This window comes from Mirounga angustirostris, unplaced genomic scaffold (genome assembly GCF_029215605.1).
Source record: "Mirounga angustirostris isolate CCGP_5_RB_7025 unplaced genomic scaffold, mMirAng1.0.hap1 SCAF_5, whole genome shotgun sequence".
NCBI classification, from domain to species: domain Eukaryota; kingdom Metazoa; phylum Chordata; class Mammalia; order Carnivora; family Phocidae; genus Mirounga; species Mirounga angustirostris.
The window spans coordinates 143,460,470-143,481,075 of NW_026991713.1; the positions used below are offsets into that span (position 1 = coordinate 143,460,470).

The 20,606-nt window shown below is 43.2% G+C and overlaps 1 protein-coding gene across 5 annotated transcripts in view; it reads left to right on the forward strand.

Annotated features, from left to right (window-relative positions):
• Positions 1–20,606, forward strand: part of UBN1 (ubinuclein 1) — a 39,136-nt gene that overhangs the window by 10,376 nt on the left and 8,154 nt on the right. For 3 of the 5 annotated variants that reach the window (XM_064592492.1, XM_054507477.2, XM_045874904.3), the window contains exons 6-14: positions 435–538; positions 1,244–1,682; positions 8,652–8,722; positions 9,988–10,117; positions 10,294–10,412; positions 10,647–10,775; positions 10,962–11,108; positions 20,371–20,421; positions 20,520–20,562. In XM_064592492.1, the coding sequence (XP_064448562.1) occupies positions 435–538; positions 1,244–1,682; positions 8,652–8,722; positions 9,988–10,117; positions 10,294–10,412; positions 10,647–10,775; positions 10,962–11,108; positions 20,371–20,421; positions 20,520–20,562 (1,233 nt within the window). The remainder of the gene's footprint in view (positions 1–434; positions 539–1,243; positions 1,683–8,651; positions 8,723–9,987; positions 10,118–10,293; positions 10,413–10,646; positions 10,776–10,961; positions 11,109–20,370; positions 20,422–20,519; positions 20,563–20,606) is intronic. The other 2 variants (XM_064592491.1, XM_064592493.1) reach the window with 2 other exon arrangements.

The following is a 20,606-nucleotide window of genomic DNA, read 5'->3' on the forward strand; positions in this document are numbered from 1 at the left end:
GTGGAGTGAGGGGAGTTTGCACCAGCCTTGCTGTGTCTCTTCTGTGGACATGTAGAGGACTTCAGTTCCCAGGGCTGTCACCCCAACAAAACAAGTTAGCCTTAAGATGACTGTATTTTGAAATCTGCCCACCACTGCCTGTATGTTTAAAACAAGAGGTAGGGCCCATATACAGCTAACTTGAACTAGAAAAGTTTCAGGCTACAGAATGGCCTCTTGCCTCAGCCTTGGGTGCTTCCAGGAGACACTGTCAATGGGAACACTGTATTGACCTGCAGGTCTGTGGTCCAGGGACCGATCTGAAAGCTGTTGCTCATGAAGGAAATAAGGCAGCTCTCAGGATGTCCCCTGGGCGGAGCAAGGCCAGTGCTGTGTAGTGCACTTGCTCCCTGAGTTAGGGAGCCGTGTAACTGTGCCTTGTCTTTAATTCTCAGAAGCGGAAGTTGAAGGAAGGTGGTGAGAAGATAAAGAAGAAGAAAAAAGATGACACTTATGACAAGGAGAAGAAATCGAAAAAGTCCAAGTTTTCCAAAGCCGGGTGAGAGGCAGCAGCTTCTTTGCTAGGATAAAATCTGAACTGTTAGGGCAGGACACCTGGGAGCTGACGTGCCCTCCTCCTCACAGCTTCAGAAGAAGCAGCAGGGCCTGGCCTTCTGTTCCCCTCACGCCTCCCACAGTGCCCTCGTGGGTATTGGTGCTCTCACATCTCTGTGTGTCAGACATGGGACTTCTCTCTGGCCCTCTGTCAGTGTTGGCAGCGATTTCTGTCACTGTGTGACTGCTGATGTTTCTTGTTCTCTTGGGCACCCCTCCTCTGCCCCAGTTCTCCTTCCGTCTCTGCCACTTCCCTTTGTCTTCTGTGGTCCTGCTGTCTTCGCCTCACTTGGTCTCACCCCAGCTGCCCTTCAAGTTGCTGCTGCTACTCCTGCTTTTTCCCTTTAAATATTTTTCTTGCCCCCCACCCCTTTTTCGCAACCTTTTATTTCAGCCTGGCAGTGGTTTTTAAAAACACATCGGATATTTAGCATTCTGTGACACTGTTTTGCTAACCTATATTAAATCTCAAGCTTTGGTCCCAGCAAGAAGGAGCTCCATATGCCAAGAGGAGGGAGGAGGACTAACAGGGTGGCCTTGTGACTGAGGTTCCTGGAGACAGTTGCGCTGGGAGCAGGGGCTGTCTCTCGTGAATTTCCCTTTTGAGGTGTACTGCAGCCCTTGTAACCAATTTCCTCCTTGCTTGCAGCTTCACGGCCCTCAATGCCAGTAAGGAGAAGAAGAAAAAGAAATATTCTGGGGCTTTGAGCGTTAAAGAGATGCTAAAGAAATTTCAGAAGGAGAAGGAGGCTCAGAGAAAGAGGGACGAAGACCATAAGCCCGTAGCGGTCTCGTCGGTGGAAGCTCAGGGCCTGCGGGAATTGGAGGGCACCTCTGACCCCTTGCTCTCGCTCTTTGGCTCCACTTCTGACAACGACTTGCTCCAGGCAGCCACTGCCATGGACTCGCTGACTGATTTGGACTTGGAGCAGCTGCTTAGTGAGTCTCCAGAAGGAAGCCCCTTCCGTGATATGGATGATGAGAGCGATTCCCTTGGGGTGGGACTGGACCAGGAATTCAGGCAGCCCTCTTCCCTCCCTGAAGGCCTGCCTGCACCCCTGGAGAAGCGCGTTAAGGAGCTGGCTCAGGTATGGTGACACAGAGTGGCCGGGCTTTCCTGGAAGCGGTTTGGGCAGATTGACGCTGGTTCTGCATCACATGAAGCTCGCTGCCCAGAGCAATCCTTAGTGAGTTGGCAGTTTCAGTGTAAGCTTTTCCAAGCTCTCTTCTCCCAAGTGAGGAAACCGTGTAAGCTCTGTGCATCAGGCATCATTTTTAGGCCTTTTGTGGTTCTTTCACTCCTGGAAAATCTACTTTCTTCTCGGGGGGAATTTCTGTCTTTCCATTTCCTGCCTATCAGTTCCTTCCCCACAAATATCTTTCCTTTGGTGCAATAGACTGACACTAGTGTTGGCAGCAGGCAGCTGAGGCACAGATCCGTCATTTTAGTAATCTTTTGCAAGTTTTCAAAATTCACAAAAGTTTGCAGATGAATGTTACACATAGGGTACGTGCTGAAACTGGGTTTCCGTTGCTCCTTGGACTTGCCCATCATCAGCGTTAGGTAGTGATTACAGGAATGCCTAAGGTGTGGTAAATGAAAAGGAGCTGAACCTTAATATTGTCCGTGAACCATTAAAAACAGCGACAGTCTTTGGGCTATAGCAGCCGTTGGCACTTGGGAATTGATTTCTAGAGTGCTGAGAATTGTCAATTCGGTGATGTATTATTGGCATAAACCAAGCATGGGTCGTTAGTTATGATGACTTTTAGCTAAAAAAAGTTTTACCTTGGGCATCATGACTTACAATGCAACTCCTGTGGCATTTATACCCTGTAGCTTAAGTATTAAGCCAGTGATTCTCACAGGATTTCAGAATCACTGTTACATGAAATCTCTCTTGTGTTTTAGGGTAGGGTAAAATGTTAACCACTGCTACAAATGATTTTCTTGTTTCCAAGAAATATTTAAGCACAACATGCAAAGTAAAGCAAATGTCTTACTTGGATTTCTAGTTCTTCCTCGTTAGCCTATGTGCAGTATTCTGTTTGAATGTGATGATATAAATGAATTGTGCCATGTTAGGGATTCATAGTATATCTTAATAGGACATGAAGGTGGAAGTAGTTGAATCTGAACTTGGCATGTTTAAGCATACTGTTCTGTGTTTGCTCTCAGAATTTATGTTTAAAAAAATTACTCCTTGTTCTTCTCAATCCTCTGGTTTGTAATCAAATTGTTTTGTAGTTTCTGAAAGTCTTGTTAAGTAAGTTGAGTGAGGTATATGTGGCAGTAGCCAGTTGTTTCTTTAGAGAAAAGTCAAAACCATTCTTGGATGTGTCCCTACCCCCACCATAGGTAGTGTTCTAGTCTGATAACTTAGACTCATTATTTCAATTTCTTGGGAAAGATGGACCGATTCAATGGAAACAAAGTGGCTTAACATGAATCGGCGTTGGGTTATGATTCAAGAAAGCCTCGCTTTCTGGAGTCCCCTGGATGAACCCTGAGCAAGCAGTCCTTCCTCAGTGATTACCAAGTTCTCTCTTGGGACAATGGAGACAGGGTTCTGGATCCCACAGATAAAGTAGGCTTGGGTTTTGGTGGGAAGGGTGACCAAGACAAATTGACATACTGAAATGAAAATACAGAGTTCGTATGTGAAATCGATACGCACTCATCACCTGGCCCTTCTACTATAACAGTGTTAAGAAACTTTGGGAAATGGGGTAGAAAATGGGGATTACCCATCATTCTGCCAATCTGAAAACTATTTTCAATTTGCTTATTCCTTTCTAGCTTCTGTGTATGTTTTATGCAGTTGTAATTATAGTTGTGAATAATTGTTTCCTGCTTTCTTCACTTAATAAATATTATTCTAAAGCCCTCATCACTTTTGATGGTTGCATGGAAAAGAAGGCTTATTCTTGGAAAGTTACTTAATGCCATTCCAAAGGATCCCCAGGGGCTCCATTCCCACCAGGGCCTGTACTTGGGTACTTGGAGTCTCCTGCATGTGTGCACAAGTGCTCTAAACCCATACCTCTCTGAGAATCTGCTGGGAAAACTATTCTTCCCAGGGGAATTCCAAAAGTCACCCATGGATATTTCGATCCTTAATAAGGAGCCCTGTCCTCAGTCTTAAACTGGACATTTTGTTTTTAAAATTTAAATTAAACCTAATGTACATAACTGTAATGTTAGTAGTGTTATGTGTTTCTCACTTTATTTTGCGCTCTCCTTATTATGTTTTTTCCTCTTCTTTATAAGCTTGTTCACATTTAAAATTTTGGCCCTAGATGATGATAAGTGTATCAGTTTCTATTGTTATCTAGAAAACTGCCCAAATCTTAGGGCTTCAAAGAGCAATTCATTTCTCCTGACTCTGGGTGGCTGGGCAGTTCCTCTTCTGGTCCTGCTTGGTTCACTCTTGTGGCTGCATTCGCTGGCAAGTTGGCTGGGTGCTAGGACGGCTGGGACGTCTGTCCCCTCCCTCCTCTGATCTTTGATCCTGGGTTTCTTCAGGGTATGGCAGTTTCAGGGCAACATTTCAAGAGAATGAAGGTGGAAGCTGCAAGGCCCATAAGATCTAGCCATAGAAGTTGTGTGTTCACGTCACTTCTCCCACTCTATTGGTAAAGCAAGTCGCAAGAGCAAACCAGTTTGGAGGTTTGGGAAATTAGAGGCCACCTCCCTGTGGCAGAGTGCATGTACTGGGAGGGAAGGGATCTGAAGTCCTGTTTGCCATCTACCACATTCCCTAAAAAGATTCTAATCTGGTATGTATTCATCCCTTAGGGATTAATATTTGCTGTGGGAAGCAAAAATTAGATTTACCTTCTAACTAGATGTGATGCTTAAAACTTTGAAAACTTACATATGTTAAAGAGGTATCCCAAGAGGGCTGCCTTGGTGGATGCCCAAGCAATGGTCACTGTTTTTTATGTTAGCCTGTTTTTCATTTCCTGTTTCCTTGACTGTACATTTTTATAGACCCCAAGGAATCCAGTGGTTTGATTTGATGGCCTTACCCTGTCTGCACTTAATATTCTTGATTGTGCCTTTTGTCTTGGTTGGTGGAAAGTTCAGGTGTGTTGCCGCCCCCCCCCCCCCCCAGGTTATTTGTCTTGATGTAGTTTGGCAACTACTCATCTTGGTCCGTACAGATGACCCAGGTCTGTTGACTCAAGCATAAAATGGGAACAATACTGAGGAAAGAAAAGAAACAGAAACCCCATGTCACCCACTCCTCTAATCTACCTGCTCACAGCTTACCCTCCTATAGACTTAGAACTCCTGCATCACAAATCCAGGGAGACCTGGATCCAAGGAGAAAAAGGTAGAAAAAAACCCCAAAAACAAACCTGTTTGATCTTTTCTAAAAAGAAAATCATACCAGCAAAAACAGGTACAGTATACAAGGTTCTGATTTAGGTGCTAAGAGGCTGTAAGTGGCTTTTCTTATAATTAAAACAGCTCATTAAAGGGCTGTTGAAACTATTATAAATCAGCATGATTGGGCTGTTTGGTTTAACTTCATTGCCTAATTAATCTAGGATTGATCAATTTATACAACTCCTTAGGCAAGGGTGTCTCTTCTTAGGGTTGAGGAGCCTCACTTATTTGTGGAAGACTATCAGATATAAATCTGATTGTTCTTTTAATTAGATTTATTTAAAAATACAGCACTTAAGTGGCGCCTGCATGGCTAGTCGGTTGAGCATCTGACTCTTGGTTTTGGCTCAGGTCATGATCTCAGCGTTGTAAGATTGAGCCCTGCGTCAGGCTCCATGCTCAGCTGGGAGTCTGCTTCTCGCCCTCTGCTCCTCTTCCTGTTCACACACACTCTGTCTCTTTGTTTCTCTCTCAAAGTATTATTTATTTATTTATTTATTTATTTATTTATTTATTTGACTGAGAGAACACAAGCAGAGGGAGTGGGAGAGGGAGAAGCAGGCTTCTCGCGAGCAGGGGAGCCCCATGCAGGGCTCGATCCTAGGACTCCGGGATCATGACCCAAGCCAAAGGTAGACGCTTATTGACTGAGCCACCCAGGCGCCCCTCTCTCAAAGTATTTAAAAAAAAAAAAAAAAAAATATATATATATATATATATATATAGCACTTGACTAATTATCTCAGTATAAAACCAGACCCTCAGAGATAATTGTCTACACAATTGAAAAGGCATCAGAAAAAAATCTTCTTAAAAAGTATATAGCCAGAAAGCCTCTGACACATTGGAGGAACTGGCTGATATCTAAAAATAAAATTTGAATGGAAACCTAAGCTTGTTGATAGGTCTGACAAACTGGGGCATTTGAAATACATGTTAAAGTAATCAGATTGAATTAATATGGAAGTGCTTCTGGATCTTGTAAGTAGCAGTGTGTAAGCTTAAGCAAAAGAATGACTCAGTTTTATTTTCTCTCAAACTAAAATCGTACTCTTAATACATTAGAAGTGCCAGGAATTCTGAATTCTTCTGAAAATGTAAGAAATTGGCAGGTGAATGGATTAAAAGTCATGCCTTTATTTCATTTCCATCCGTCCATTTCACCCCCTTTCATCCTGGGCCTTTGCACTTCCTCCCTCCCTCCGGGGTCTGCAGAAGCTTGAGTTTTGTGTATCTTCTGCAAGTTCTGTCAGTTCCAAACTTTCTTCCTCTGGTTGCATTCTTTCAGTAACATGTGTTTTTCCTTCATGCATTCACTCAGGCAACATTTACTAAGCTCTGTTATGTGATAGGCAGCTGTGGGAAGTATATTGACAAATAAGATTCAGTTCTTGTTCTCCATGAGCTTGTTTTGTAAATGGACCAGTAGATATGTAAACACCTGGCTGTAGGACAGGGCAGAATGAGGTAAGCTCTGTGATGTTTGGGTGGTCAAGCAGATGGTCAGGTGAACAACCAGCTTTGAGGAGGTAAGACAGAAGCTCCCTGAGGTACATAGGAATCAGACTAGAGGCAATAGACTTGGCCAGGCTCAGTGGTGAGATGGTCTTATAGGAAGGCAGGGCATAGAGCTGGGGATGGACAAGGAGTTGTTGAGTTGTTGGATGGTGGGGACCCCCTGGAGTGTGGTAGGGGATGGGAGCTGGAGTGGCTGGCTGGGGCCAGATCCTGGAGAATCATAAATGCCACATAAAGGAGTTTGGATTTGATTCTGGGCTTGGAGAGAGCTACCTAAGGGTTTTAAAGAAGGGAGTGGAAGGATTTCAGGAGGATGGAGTATAGTTATTAGAAGTAGGGAACACAGAAGTAGGAGCAGAAGCTAATGGGTTTGGTCTTGGGTAAGTTGAATGTCCATACCAGAGGATCATCCATTCACAGAAGTAATTGGAAATTCTAATCCAGAGCTTAGAAAAAAGGGTATAGGGCTAGAGATTTAGATTTGAGAGATCTATGGGCATTATGTGTTATTTCAAAGCTGTGAAGGAGAAGAAAGTATTAGGAGAAGGTAGTTCTAGATAGAACTTTGGGCTCCATCTCTATTTAAGGAGTTAATGGAGAAGACGGAGAGGGAGCAGAGGTAGGAAAAGGACCCAGAGAATACGGTGAGGGAAGGCAAATCCGGTGATGGGAAAGTGGAGGGTGGTTCTCAGTGCCTACAGTCTGAGGGCTTGATCAGGGTTGATTGTTTTAGACAATCATCTTATTGCCTTTGTTTGTGGTCATTATTCTATATCAAGCCTGATTTTAGATACTTTATTTTTGCCTAAAGCCTTTGGACCAGCAGCTCTTGGGTTTAGATCAGTGGTTCTTACTTCCCTCTGCACTTTAGAGTTACCTTTTAAAGAAAGAAACAGATTCCTGGGGCTCCTGGGTGGCTCAGTCATTAAGCATCTGCCTTCGGCTCAGGTCATGATCCCAGGGTCCTGGGATCAAGCCCCACATCGGGCTCCCTGCTGCGCAGGAAGCCTGCTTCTCCCTCTCCCACTCCCCCTGCTTGTGTTCCCTCTCTCTCTGTGTCTCTCTCTGTCAAATAAATAAAATCTTAAAAAAAAAAAAGGAAAAGAAAAACAGATTCCTGGGCCTCATCCCCAGAGATTCTGATGTGATGGGTCAAGAGTGGGGAAAGCCACCAGGTAATTCCAATATGCAGCTGAATATGAGAACCAGTGGTTCAGACTTTTGCCGTGATTGCTTTCCTGACTTCGGCACACAGTGCCTTGGCTGCCTGCCGTGGCTGCCATCCAGGGTGCTGATTGTGTTCTCATGGGAAGCAAAAGCCTGTACAGTAGCCTGCGCTGCTACTTGTGTCAATAGGTAGGAAGGTGTGTTAGTAGTTCAAATGGTCTGGGTCATAGAGTTTGTGATACACTCTAAGTAGATTGTGAATTTCCCCAAAATTACAATGTCTGTAAATGCTAAAGCAACACTTTATTATTATTTAGGGGTGAGAGGGGATAAAGACCTTTGAATTTTGCGGTTTTGTTGAAGTTCTTAATTGTTTTTATATTGTAGACCTATGGAAATACCAACTCACAGTTGAGGTGACAGACTGCCATTCACAGGAGTTAACTAGCTGGTTGAACCAAATGCCTCCTGATTGCTTTGACTCTGTATGATTTTCTTTTATGTGACTGTCATTTCAAGTCCTGGGAAGAATGACAGTCCATAGATGCTTTTTTTTTAAGATTTTATTTATTTATTTATTTGAGAGAGAGAGTGAGAGAGCACAAGAGGGGGGAGCGGGAGAGGGAGAAGCAGACTCCCCGCTGAGCAGGGAGCCCGATGCGGGACTCGATCCCGGGACTCCAGGATCATGACCTGAGCCGAAGGCAGTCGCTTAACCAACTGAGCCACCCAGGCGCCCCGACAGTCCATAGATGCTTTAGTAGCATTTGAAAAAAGCTGGATATACCAATTGTGGAGTATATAGTGATCATATGTGAACTTAATCTGGGATTAGGGCTGAGTAGGGAAGGGCACAGTGAGGATTTTATCGAATCGACAGGTGTTCTGTAGGGACTGACTGGTCTTGTGCCTGTGGGTGTTTGTGGTCGGTGTGGGGAAAGTGCACTAACGGATGTTACTGTCTGCTGTGAACCAGGCTGCCAGAGCTGCTGAAGGAGAGAGCAGACAGAAGTTCTTCACCCAAGATGTTAATGGCACCCTCTTAGAGTGAGTATCTTTTGTTTCCGAGCATCTGCTGTTACCATGCCTGGCTTGAGCAGGCTGGGGAAATGAGCATTGATTGAACTACATTAACGATGACCACTTATGAGAGAAAAAATGGTTTTTATTATTTATTTATTTTTTTTAAAAGGGGGGGTGGGTACACCAAATATTTGTCTCCAAGAAATGATAGACCTTAAGTAACCTTAGGCAGCAGGTGTTATTAGAACACTGTTATAACAATCATGGCCAGTTGGAAGAGGATTTCTTGCAAATATGAGATGAGAGAGAAAAAAAGTGTTGCTTGCCTGTCTTTGAGAATCCAGAAAAGTAAGAGATAACTTGGTGCAGCCGCAGGAGCCTGCTCTCCTGGGATCATTCTCTTCTCACTCTCACTTCTCCCAAGGGCAGGGTATATAAATACCATCTCGTGGCTCCTCTCCAGGATACCTGAACCTCTGAGATGTTGCACTGTATGAAGTAGATTAAAAAGCAAAAAAAAAAAAAACTGCACATATAAACCCAAACCAGGTTCTTAGTATCCTGCCTTCCAGCTTTGCCAGCTTCTCTCTCTGTTGCATTATTTAGCAGAGGAAGCTTGTGCTCAGCAAGTGAGGATTTTGCACATGTAAGAACAGTTGTCAAGGCTTGGGAATATTCTAGCAAATGACCAGGATGGGGATTGGCCTCCTGGGTCAGGAAGCCTGGACTATAGAGAGCACCTGAGGGTCAGCACACATGAGAGATTTGTGTCAACAATAGCGTGCTGGAGCATGCCAAATACAGAGAACTCAAAGGATTGAAGACAAATATTTTTCTGCTCATTTAGATGGGGACACTGGAGGGATGAGGATTTCCCTGACCTCCTTATTAGGGATAGAACTGGGGGAAAAAGGAAACGCTGTTGGAAGGTATTTCCTGTCTACAGCAAGTAACTCAATCACTTTCATTCTGAAAGCTCTTATGTGAAATTTAGTACTTCAGAGGTGGTTCTCTTGGGTTCTGTTTTCCTGACTACCTTTGAGTTGGTCTTGTCTTTGACCTGAGGGTCTTGAGCTTCCGTACCTAGCCAAGTTCGTCAGGTGTGGGAGTTCTGATTTGGCGACTGCTGGGGATCTGTTGTACTGGTCACTCAGTTACATTGCATGACCGACAGCAGAAGGTTTGATCTATTGTTGGCTCTTAGTTTTCCTTTCTGCAGTAGGATGACCTCATGATGAGAGGAGCTCCAGGGAGCTGCAGGCTCTTGATGACTCTGTTCTGTTCTTCAGCATAGAGGTGCAAACTCGGGAGCTGAGTAGCCAAATCCGTTCTGGGGTGTATGCCTATCTTGCTTCATTCCTGCCCTGCAGCAAGGACACCCTGGTCAAACGTGCTCGGAAACTTCACCTCTACGAACAGGTGGGTGACTGTGGAGTGGAGTCCCTTGGCTTCAGGGCCCAGCGGAGAGGGTGACTGAGTCTTCACAGATGCCACATCTGCAGTTGTCCTGCCTTCGTGCGATTATTCCAGTAGTGTATCCTCAATATAAGGAGTGATGCATAAACCAGTCTTAGGATATGTCCTGCTCTCTGCAGGGGGGGCGTCTGAAGGAGCCTCTCCAGAAGCTTAAGGAAGCCATTGGAAGGGCAATGCCAGAGCAGATGGCCAAGTACCAGGATGAATGCCAGGCACACACACAAGCCAAGGTCGCTAAGTAAGTGTGTCTCCTGGCTCTCACGTGACATTATCCTCTTGCCTCTTCTCTTTCTTTTTTTTTCCCCCCATTATTACATTTGTGAATGAGACTCTTGGCTCTTCTGCAGCATTTTCACCTTCTCTTAGAAGCCCGGGGCGGGGCTTTGGGCAGGGGGGAGGTGGTGGATATGGGAGGAAGTAGTTCTTCCATGGTGGTGACTTTAGGGTCCCATTGGTCCTATTCACACTATAGGATGCTGGAAGAGGAGAAGGACAAGGAGCAGAGGGAGCGGATGTGCTCTGATGAGGAAGAAGATGAGGAAAAGGGGGGCAGGAGGATAATGGGACCCCGGAAGAAGTTCCAGTGGAATGATGAAATCAGGTGTGCCCAAACTGGGACCTTGCCTCATTGGAGGGTTTGTGGGGCCAGTGTCTGAGCATGTTCCTGTGTTTCTAATGAAGGTTAGAATCATTTACTTTAATCAGGGCTGCTGAAAGCACATGATTGAAACCTTGAAAGAAGCATTTGGGGGTAGTTTGAAGTTTTTGACTTGTCTCTGCCCCTCAGGGAGCTGCTCTGCCACGTGGTGAGGATAAAGCTGGAGAGCTACGATCTGGAGAGGAACAACAGGACCCAGTCTTGGGAGGACTATGTGAAGGCCTTTCTGGATGCTGAGGTCAAACCTCTGTGGCCCAAAGGCTGGATGCAAGCCAGGTGAGGGCCATGAGCAGCCAGTATGGTTCATGTGGTGAGGAGGTGCATTCTGGCGGTAAAGAAATACTTGAGTGCTTCTGTTGTGCCAGGCCAACAGGGTCCCATCCCTCAGGAGGTCACCATCTAGCTGACTCAACCCCCATCTTACTAGAGTAGCCGGGCGGTGTACGGTTGCTGGGAATGGCTCTTATTCTTCCTTGGAAGAGGGAAGTTATCTGTGGGGTTTTTGTCTTTGTCATTCTTTATCACACTTCAGCTCCTGGTTGGGGCATGCTCTTCTCACCTCAGTCTAACCTTACCTGTTTTGAGATAATGGCTCCTTGTAGAAGTTGAGAGATAGATTCATCTTGGAAACATCTTCCTGTTCTGAACAGAAGTCTCATTTTCGAGTAGCAGGCTGACTGCTTATTGGAGTTAAGTCCTGACCTTCCATGTTACGTAGCTCAGGTGAATGGACTACAGCTGCCATCCACAGGCAGGAAAGCTGGCTGGAGCTAGTGCTCTTCCCCCCGCCCCCACTGTGGGAAAATAGACTTTACATAAAATTTACCATATTAACCATTTTTAGGTGCATAGGTCCGTGGTTTTTTTTTTAAAGCTTTTATTTATTTATTTGACAGAGAGATAGCACAAACAAGGGGAGCGGCAGGCAGAGGGAGAAGCAGGCTCCCCACTGAGCAGGGAGCTGGACGTGGGGCTTGATCCCAGGACTCTGGGATCATGACCCGAGCTGAAGGCAGCCACTTAACTGACTGAGCCACCCAGGCGCCCCGTCAGTGGTTTTAAATACATTTACATTCTTGTGCAACTATCACCATCCATTTCCATAACTCTTTTGATCTTACAAAACTGAAACTCTGTACCCATTAAACAATAACTTCACATATCCCACCCCTCAGATTCTGTGACCACTGTTCTACTTTCTGTCTATGATTTTGACTCCTCTGAGTACCTCATAGAAGTGGAATCATACAGAATTTGTCTTTGTGTAACTGGCTTATTTCACTTAGTATAATATCCTCAAGGATTTGTCTATATTACACATTACAGAATTGCTTCCTTTTTAAGGCAGAATAATATTCCGTTGTATGTATAGGAGACATTTTGCTTATCCACGCGTCTGTTGATACTTAGGTTTCCATATTTTAGCTATTGTGAATAATGCTGTTATGAACTTGGGTGTACAAATACCTCTTCAACACCCTGCTTTCAGTTCTTTTGTGTGTATGCCTAGAAGTGGAATTGCTGGATCATGTGATAATTGTATGTTTAATTTTTTGAGGAACCATCAATGATTTCCATAGTGGCTGTGTCATTTTGCATTTCCACCAACAGTGCACAAGGGTTCCAATTTGCCTACATTCTGCCAGTACTCGATGTTTTCTGGGTTTTTGATGGTAGCCACTGTAATGGACCTGAGGTGATATCTCCCTGTAGATTTGATTTGAATTTTCCTAGTGGTCAGTGGTGTTGAGCATCTTTTCATGTACTAATGAGCAATTTATGTATCTTTTTGAAATGTCTATTCAAGTCCTTCACCCATTTTTTATTTATTTTTTATTTTTTTTAAGATTTTATTTATTTGACAGAGACACAGAGAGGGAACACAAGCAGGGGGAGTGGGAGAGGGAGAAGCAGGCTTCCCACGGAGCAGGGAGCCGGATGTGGGGCTCCATCCCAGGACCCTGGGATCATGACCTGAGCCGAAGGCAGACGCCTAAAGGTCTGAGCCACCCAGGAGCCGTGTTCACCCATTTTTGAATTGGGTTAATTTGTTTCATTGTTGAGTTTCAGGAGTTCTTTTTGTATTCTGGATATTAATCCTTGACACCCTTAACAGATGTGGTTTCCAAATATTTTCTCCCATTTTGTGAGTTGCCTTTTTACTCTGTGGATAATATCTTTTGGTGCACAAAATTTTTAAATTTAATGAAGTCCAATTTGTGTACTTTTTGTTGCCTGTACCTTTAGTGTCATATCTGAGATAAAATTGTCAGATCCCGTGTCATGAAGCTGAGTTAATTTTTGTATATGGCGTTAAGGGTCCAACTTCAGTTTTTTGCATGTGGTATCTAGGTTTCACAGCACCATCTGTTGAAAAGACTGTCCTTCCTTTATTGGTCTTTGCACCTTTGTCAAAAATCATTTGACCACATGTGTGAGGGTTTTATTTCTGGGCTCTCTGTCCTCTTGCATTGGTCTTTGTGTCTGCCTTTATGTCAATAACACACTGTTTGGATTACTATGGCTTTTAGTACGTTTTGAAATCAGGAAGTGTGATTCTCCAGCTTTATTCTTTTTCAAGATTATTTTGGCTATTCAGGGTTCCTTGAAGATCCATATGAATTTTAGGATGTGTTTTTCTATTTCTGCAAAAAACACATTAGGATTTTGCTAGCGATAGCATTGAATCTGTAGATTGCTTTGGGTAGTACTGAGATTACAATTCAATAATATTAAGTTGTCCAGTCCATGATGGGTTGTTTCCATTTATTTATGTCGTTCAGTAATGTTTTGTCATTTTCACTGTACAAGTCTCTGAGGTCCTTGATGAGGTTAATTCCTAAGCTTTTCTGTTTTTGTTTTTTTTTCTTTTGATGCTGTTATGAATAGAATTATTTTTGTAATTTCTTTTTAGATTGTTCATTTTTCATGTACAGAAATACAACTGATTTTTGTGTGTGTTGATTTTGTATCTTGCTACTTTGCAAAATTCATTCTAAAATTTTTTGGAATCTTTACAGTTTTCTAAATAAAAAATCATATCTGCAAACAGGGCTCACCTTCTCCTTTACAATTTGGATGCCTTTTGTTTCTCTCTCGCCTAACTGCTATGGTTAGAACTCATAGTACTAGGTTGAAAAGAAGTGGTGAAAGCCTGCATTCTTACCTTGTTCCTGATCTTAGAGGAAATGCTTCATTCCCCATTATGATGTTCCCTGGGGGGGGGGGGGGTTCATATTTGGCATTTATTATGTGGAGGTATTCCTGTTTCTAGTTTGTTGAGTGTTTTTTTATCATGACAGGGTGTAGAATTTTGTCCTTTGCTTTTTCTGCATCAATTGAAATGATCATGTGGGGTTTTTTTCCTTCATTCTGTTGATGTGGCATATTACACTGATCAGTTTTCATATGTTGAATCACCCTTGCATTCCAAGCATAAATCTCACTTGGTTGTGGGCACCTGGGTGGCTCAGTCGGTTAAGCGTCTGCCTTCGGCTCAGGTCATGTTCCCAGGGTCCTGGGATTGAGTCCCCCATCGGGCTCCCTGCTCAGTGGGGAGCCTGCTTCTCCCTAAACCCCTCCCCCCCTCGTGAGCTCTCTCTCTCCCAATAAATAAATAAAATCTTTTAAAAAAAACCCAAAACCCTCACTTGGTCATGATGTATAATGTTTTTAATATTCTCCTGAATCCTGTTTGCTAGTAGTTGTTGGGGAGTTTTGCATCAGTGTTAATAGGGGATATTGGTCTGTAATTTTCTTGTGGTGTCTTTGCCTGGTTTTGGTATCAGGGTAATGCTGGCTTCATAGAATGAATTTGTAAGTCTTTCCTCTTCAGTTTTTTGGAAAAGTTTGAGAAGGATTGGTAGTAGTGCTTTACGTATTTGGTTGAATCCACCCATGAAGCCATTATCAGGTCCAGGTCTTCCCTTTGTCAGGAGATTTTTGATAACTGATTCAGTCCCCTCACTACTTACAAGTCTAGTCAGATTTTGTATTTCTTTGGGAAATAGAGAAAGTCTTAGTAGGTTTTGTGTTTGTAGGAATTTGTCCATTTCAACTAGGTAATCCAATTTGTTGTGTGCCGTTGTTCATAGTACTCTCTTAGAATCCTTTTTTATTGCAGAATCAGTAGCAACGTCCCCACTTTCTTTCCTGATTTTGGTAATTTCAGTATCCTCTTGAACATTATTAGTCCATCTAGCTAAAGGTTTGTCAATTGTGTTGATGTTTTCGAAGAACCAGCTTTTGCTCTTACTGATTTTTCTCTGTTGGTTTATTCTGTTTTATTTACCTATGCTCTAATCTGTATTTCCTTCCTTCTGCTTTCTTTAGGTTTAACTTACTCTTTTTCTAGTTCCTTAAGTTGTAGAGTTAGGTTGTTGATTTGAGATTTGTTTTTTACAATGTAAATGTTGATAGCTGTAAGTACTCCCTTTGCATCCTTTGTATCATAAGTTTTGGTATATTGTGTTTTCATTTTCATTCATCTTTAAGTATTTTCTAGTTTCCTTTGTGATTTTTTTCTTTGATTCATTGATTGTTCAAGAAGTATGTTGGTTAACTTCCACAATTTTGTGTATTTTTCAGTTTCACTCATATTACTGATTTGTAACTATATCCTCTGTGGTCAGAGAAGATACTTTGTATGGTGTCTATCTTTTTAAATCTTTCTTTTTTTTAAGATTTTATTTATTTGAGAGAGAGAGCATGAGCAGTGAGGAGGGGTGTAGAGGGAGAGGGACAAGAAGACGCCCCGCTGAGCGGGGAGCCCGATGGGGGACTGGATCCCAGGACCCCGGATCATGACCTGAGCCGAAGGTAGACGCTTAACCGACTGAGCCACCCAGGTGCCTCTATCTTTTTAAATCTCTTGAGACTTAATTCGTGACCTAACATATGGTCTGTCTTGGGAAATGTCCTATATGCACTTGAGAAGAATGTGATTCTGTTGTTGGGTAGAGTGTTCTGTGTATGTTGTTAGATCTAGTTGGTTTACTGTGTTAAGTTTTCTACTGTCTTATTTGTCTTATGTCTGGTGTTCTATCCATTATTGTGAGTGGGGTACTGAAGTCTCCAACTCCTATTGTAGAATTGTCCATTTCTCCTTTTACTTCTGTCAGTTTTTGCTTCCAGCACAGGAATGGTTATAATTATTATATCTTCTTGCTGTTTTGAAGTTTTTATTAATATGTGATGTCCTTCTTTGTCTTGTAATCTTTCTTGATTTAAAGTGTATTTTGTCTGATATCAGCATAGCCTCCCCTGCTCTCTGTGGTTATTACTTGTGTGGAATATCTTCTTCCATCCTTTTGCCTTCAATGTGTTTGTCTTTGGGTCTCAAGTGAGTTCCTTATAGACAGCATTGAGTTGGATCATGTGTGTTTATCCATTCTGCCAATCTTTGTTTTGATTGGAAAGTTTAATCCATTCATATTTAAATTAATTACTGATAAAGGAAGGGCTTGCTTCTATAAGTTCAATGACCTATAAAAGCTCTGCCCTCTGGGCGCCTGGGTAGCTCAGTAGTTACGCATCTGCCTTTGGCTCAGGTCATGATCCCAGGGTCCTGGGATCAAGCCCCGCATAGGGCTCCCTGCTCAGTGGGAAGCCTGCTTCTCTCTCTCCCACTCCCCCTGCTTGTGTTCCCTCTCTCTCTGTGTCTCTCTCTGTCAAATAAATAAATAAATAAATAAATAAATAAATAAATAAATAAATATCTAAAAAAAAAAAAAAAGGCACTGCTCCCTTATAGTTCTGTCCCCACTTTGGTTGCTGAGGTCACAAAATTACATTTTTAGAGATTGTGTGCCCCAAAACATTAGCTAATAATTTTAAAAATGCATTAGTGTCTTAAATTATGTAGAAAACAAAATTTGGAGTTACAAACCAAAGTTACAGTAATACTAGCTTTTACACTAATAATTGCTGTTTTTTTCTTTAAATGTATTAGTCTCTTAAATCATGTAGAAAATGAAAAGTTCAGTTACGAACCACTGTTAGGAGAACACTAGCTTGTTTTTTTAAAGATTTATTTTATTAGCGCGCATGAGAGAGAGCGCATGCGCTCACACATGTGCAGGGGGAGGGGCAGAGGGAGAGGGAAAGAGAATGTTAAGCAGATTCTGCACGGAGTGTGGAGCCTGATGCAGGGTTCGATCTCATGACCCTGAGATCATGACCTGAGCTGAAATCAAGAGTCAGTCACTTAACCGACTGAGCCACCTGGGCACCCCAAGAAAACTAGCTTTTATAATTGCCCTTGTATTTCCTTTTTTGTGATCCTTATTTCTTCACATGACTTTTAAGTACTGTCTGGTGTCCTTTTTATGTAACCTCACAGGGTGCCCTTGAGCATTTCCTGCAGGGCAGTCCAGTGGTCACGATGTCCTTCAGCCCTTGTCCATCTGGGAGTATCTTCATATATCCCCCACTTCTGAAGGACAGTTTTGCTGGATATATGATTCTTGTTGGACTTTTTCTTTTAGCACTTTGGATATATTAGCCCACTATCTTCTGGCCTCCAACTTTTCTGATGAGAAATCTGTTGATAATTTTATGTGATGATTTTAGTTCTCCCCTTGGGCTTTCAAGATTCTTTGTGTTTTAAAAGTTTGATGACAGTGTTTCTCTGTGTGTGGTTCATCTTGGAGTTCATCTTGGAGTTCATTGAGCATCTTGGATGTTTATGTTGATCTTTTTCATTGGGGGGTTTTTAGCTGTATTTCTTCCACTGCTCTCTCTGCCCTTTCTGCCATCTCTTCTCCTGGGACTTCTACAGAGGTGGTGTCCCACACATCCCTCTGCTCTGTTCACTTTTCTTCCGTCTTTTTTCTCTCTGTTCCTCAGACTTGGTGATTTCGATTATCCTCTGTTTGCTCACATCTGTGTTTGAACATCTCCAAGGAATTTTTCATTTCAGTTACTGCACTTTAAAGCTCCAGAATTTCTTCTTAATTTCTTTTTAGGTTTTCTCTCTTTATTGGTATTTCCATTTTGTTCACATATTCTTTTTTTACTTTACATCTTCCTGTAGTTCTTTGAGCATCTGTAAGATCATTGTTTTAAAGTCTTTGTCTAGTGTATTTGCCATTAGGTCTTTTTCAGGAAGAGTTTCTGGGTATTTTCTCCCTTGAATGGCCCATACTTTCCTGTTTGTTTGTATGTCTTATGATTTTTTTCTATGCATGTGTGTGGAGCACTGGACATTTGAATTGAATGTGGTAACTCTAGAAATCAGATTCTCTCACTTTCCCAGGGTTTACTTTTTGTTTGTTATTGCTTTTATTGCTTGGTTTTTTTGGAGATGTAATTGACATATAATATTAGTTTCAGGTGTACAACATAATGGTTTGATATTTGTATGTGTTGTGAAATGCTTACCACAGTAAATCTAGGGATCATCCATCATCTCACATAGTTACAATTTTTCTTTTGATGAGAACTTTTTTTTTAAGATTTTTATTTATTAGGCAGAGAGCACGAGCGGAGGGGAGGGCTAGAGGGAGAGGGAGAAGCAGACTCCTCGCTGAGCAGGGAGCCTAATGCAGAACTCAATCCCAGGACCCTGGGATCATGACCTGAGTCGAAGGTAGGCACTTAACCGACTGAGCCATCCAGGTGCCCTGACGAGAACTTTTTAAGATTGACTCTCTTAGGGGCACGTTGGTGGCTCAGTTGGTTTAGCATCCCACTCTTGATCTCAGCTCAGGTCTTGATCTCAGGGTCATGAGTTCAAGCCCCACGTTGGAGCCTACTTAAAAAAAACAACAACAAAAAAGGATGCCTGGGTGGCTCAGTCGGTTAAGCATCTGCCTTCGGCTCAGGTCATGATCCCAGGGTCCTGGGATCGAGTTCCTCATCTGGCTCCTTGCGCAGTGGGGAGTCTGCTTCTCCCTCTCCCTCTGCTTCCCCCCCACATTCGTGCTCTCTTTCTCTCTCTCTCCTCTCTCTCTCGTAAGTAAAAATCTTTTTTTTAAAAAAAAAGATTGACTCCTTCAGCAACTTTTGAACATGCAATACAGTATTGTTAACTATGGCCCCCATTCTGTATATTGTTTTTGTTTTTGCGAAGGTTGTGGGCGGTCTCTGTGCCTGGGAGCAGCCTGCAGTGTAAACTTAATGTCTTCCCAGGTCTTGTCTGAACCCTTCCTTGGGCACGTGTATTCACTTTCTCATTTTTCCCTGTATACACAGTTTTGAATGGTCTGTTTCTTAATATCTGTCTCCTGAAAGTGGGAAAGTGAACAGTGAAGGAGGGGAAAAGGGCACCAGTTTTTCAAATCCCCTGGAAGTCACCTCAGCCAGAGGGGCAAGGGCCTGCCACAGGTGGGTGGTGTGGGCAGGGGTGGGAGGATGACAGCAGTGGCTGCCCACCTCTTTGTCTGCATCTCTGTGATGAAAAGCAGCAGTCAGCAATCAGAGCAAAGATTCCTGATACTTGGAGCACAGGGTCATTTTTGCCCACCCTAGTTCCTGTAAGCTGCTTTGGGGACACATGTATGGCTGCCTGCCATGGGGCTGGGAACAGAAGGCTGCAACTGTGCTAAGAGCTGAAATTGACAGCAATTTACCCTCCAGGCCCTCCCCTATAAGTTGTAAGCCTTCAACATACTCTAGAATTCCAAAATCGTTATTCTAGTTTAAGATTTATTTATTTATTTATTAGAGAGAGAGAAAGTGTGAGTATGTGAGGGAGTGAGGGGCAGAGGGAGAGGGAGAGAGAATCTTCAAGCAGACTCCACTTTGAGTCTGATTGCCAAATCAAGAGTCGGACGCTCAACCGACTGAGCCACCTAGATACTCCCAAAATAGTTGTTTTAGATTCTATTAGTGCAGTTGTTGTCCAGGTGGGTAGACAATTCCCAGTGCTTCCTACTCCACCATCTTCCCAGGATCCAAAGCATGGAGCCTTTCTTTGTGTCCCTTCTTTAGGTGGACTTGCTCTTTTCTTTAGATTGAACACCTGAAAGTGCATGGGGGGGCGCCTGGGTGGCTCAGTTGTTAAGTGTCTGCCTTCGGCTCAGGTCATGATTCCCGGGTCCTGGGATTGACCCCACATTGGGCTCCCTGCTTAGCAGGAAGCCTGCTTCTCCCTTTCCCACTCCCCCTGCTTGTGTTCCCTCTCTTGGTCTCACTCTGTCAAAAAAATAAATAAAATCTTAAGAAAAAAAAAAAAGAAAGTGCATAGGGAGGGGCATAAAGAAAATTCTGTTGTTTCTCTGGAGAAAGACGTGCTGTGGTCACTCCACATCTCACTCTTGGAAGGGATGAGAATCAGCAATAAGGAAAGCACTCCTGCCTTTAGGGGAAAAATCACTGTGAGAAATTTTGCGGCAAACCCATAGCTTTTTTGGGTCACTCCTAGACTGTTTGCTTTCCAGTGGCCAGTGCAGCCATTTTAGGAATTAAGCTCACCAGGCCACTGACATTTAAGGTGTAATAGCCACTGAGTACCAGGGATGGTAGGAAAGCTCTAGAAGCAGAGAGCCTGCCTTCAGGGGGTTTCCACAGACTGCCTAGTGTTCTCTCTCTGTTTCAGGACTCTGTTTAAGGAGAGCAGACGAGGCCATGGGCACTTGACATCAATCCTGTGAGTGTCTCAGTATTTTCTCTTCTCGGGGCGACTGTTATTTTCACCTCCTTTGTGGATCTCCTCTAAACCGTTTCTGTGTTCATTCCTTTGAACAGGGCCAAGAAAAAAGTAATGGCCTCTTCCAAAATCAAGATGAAGGTGAGTCAGCCTGCTCAGGTCATGTGCTCTTCTCCTTTCTCTCC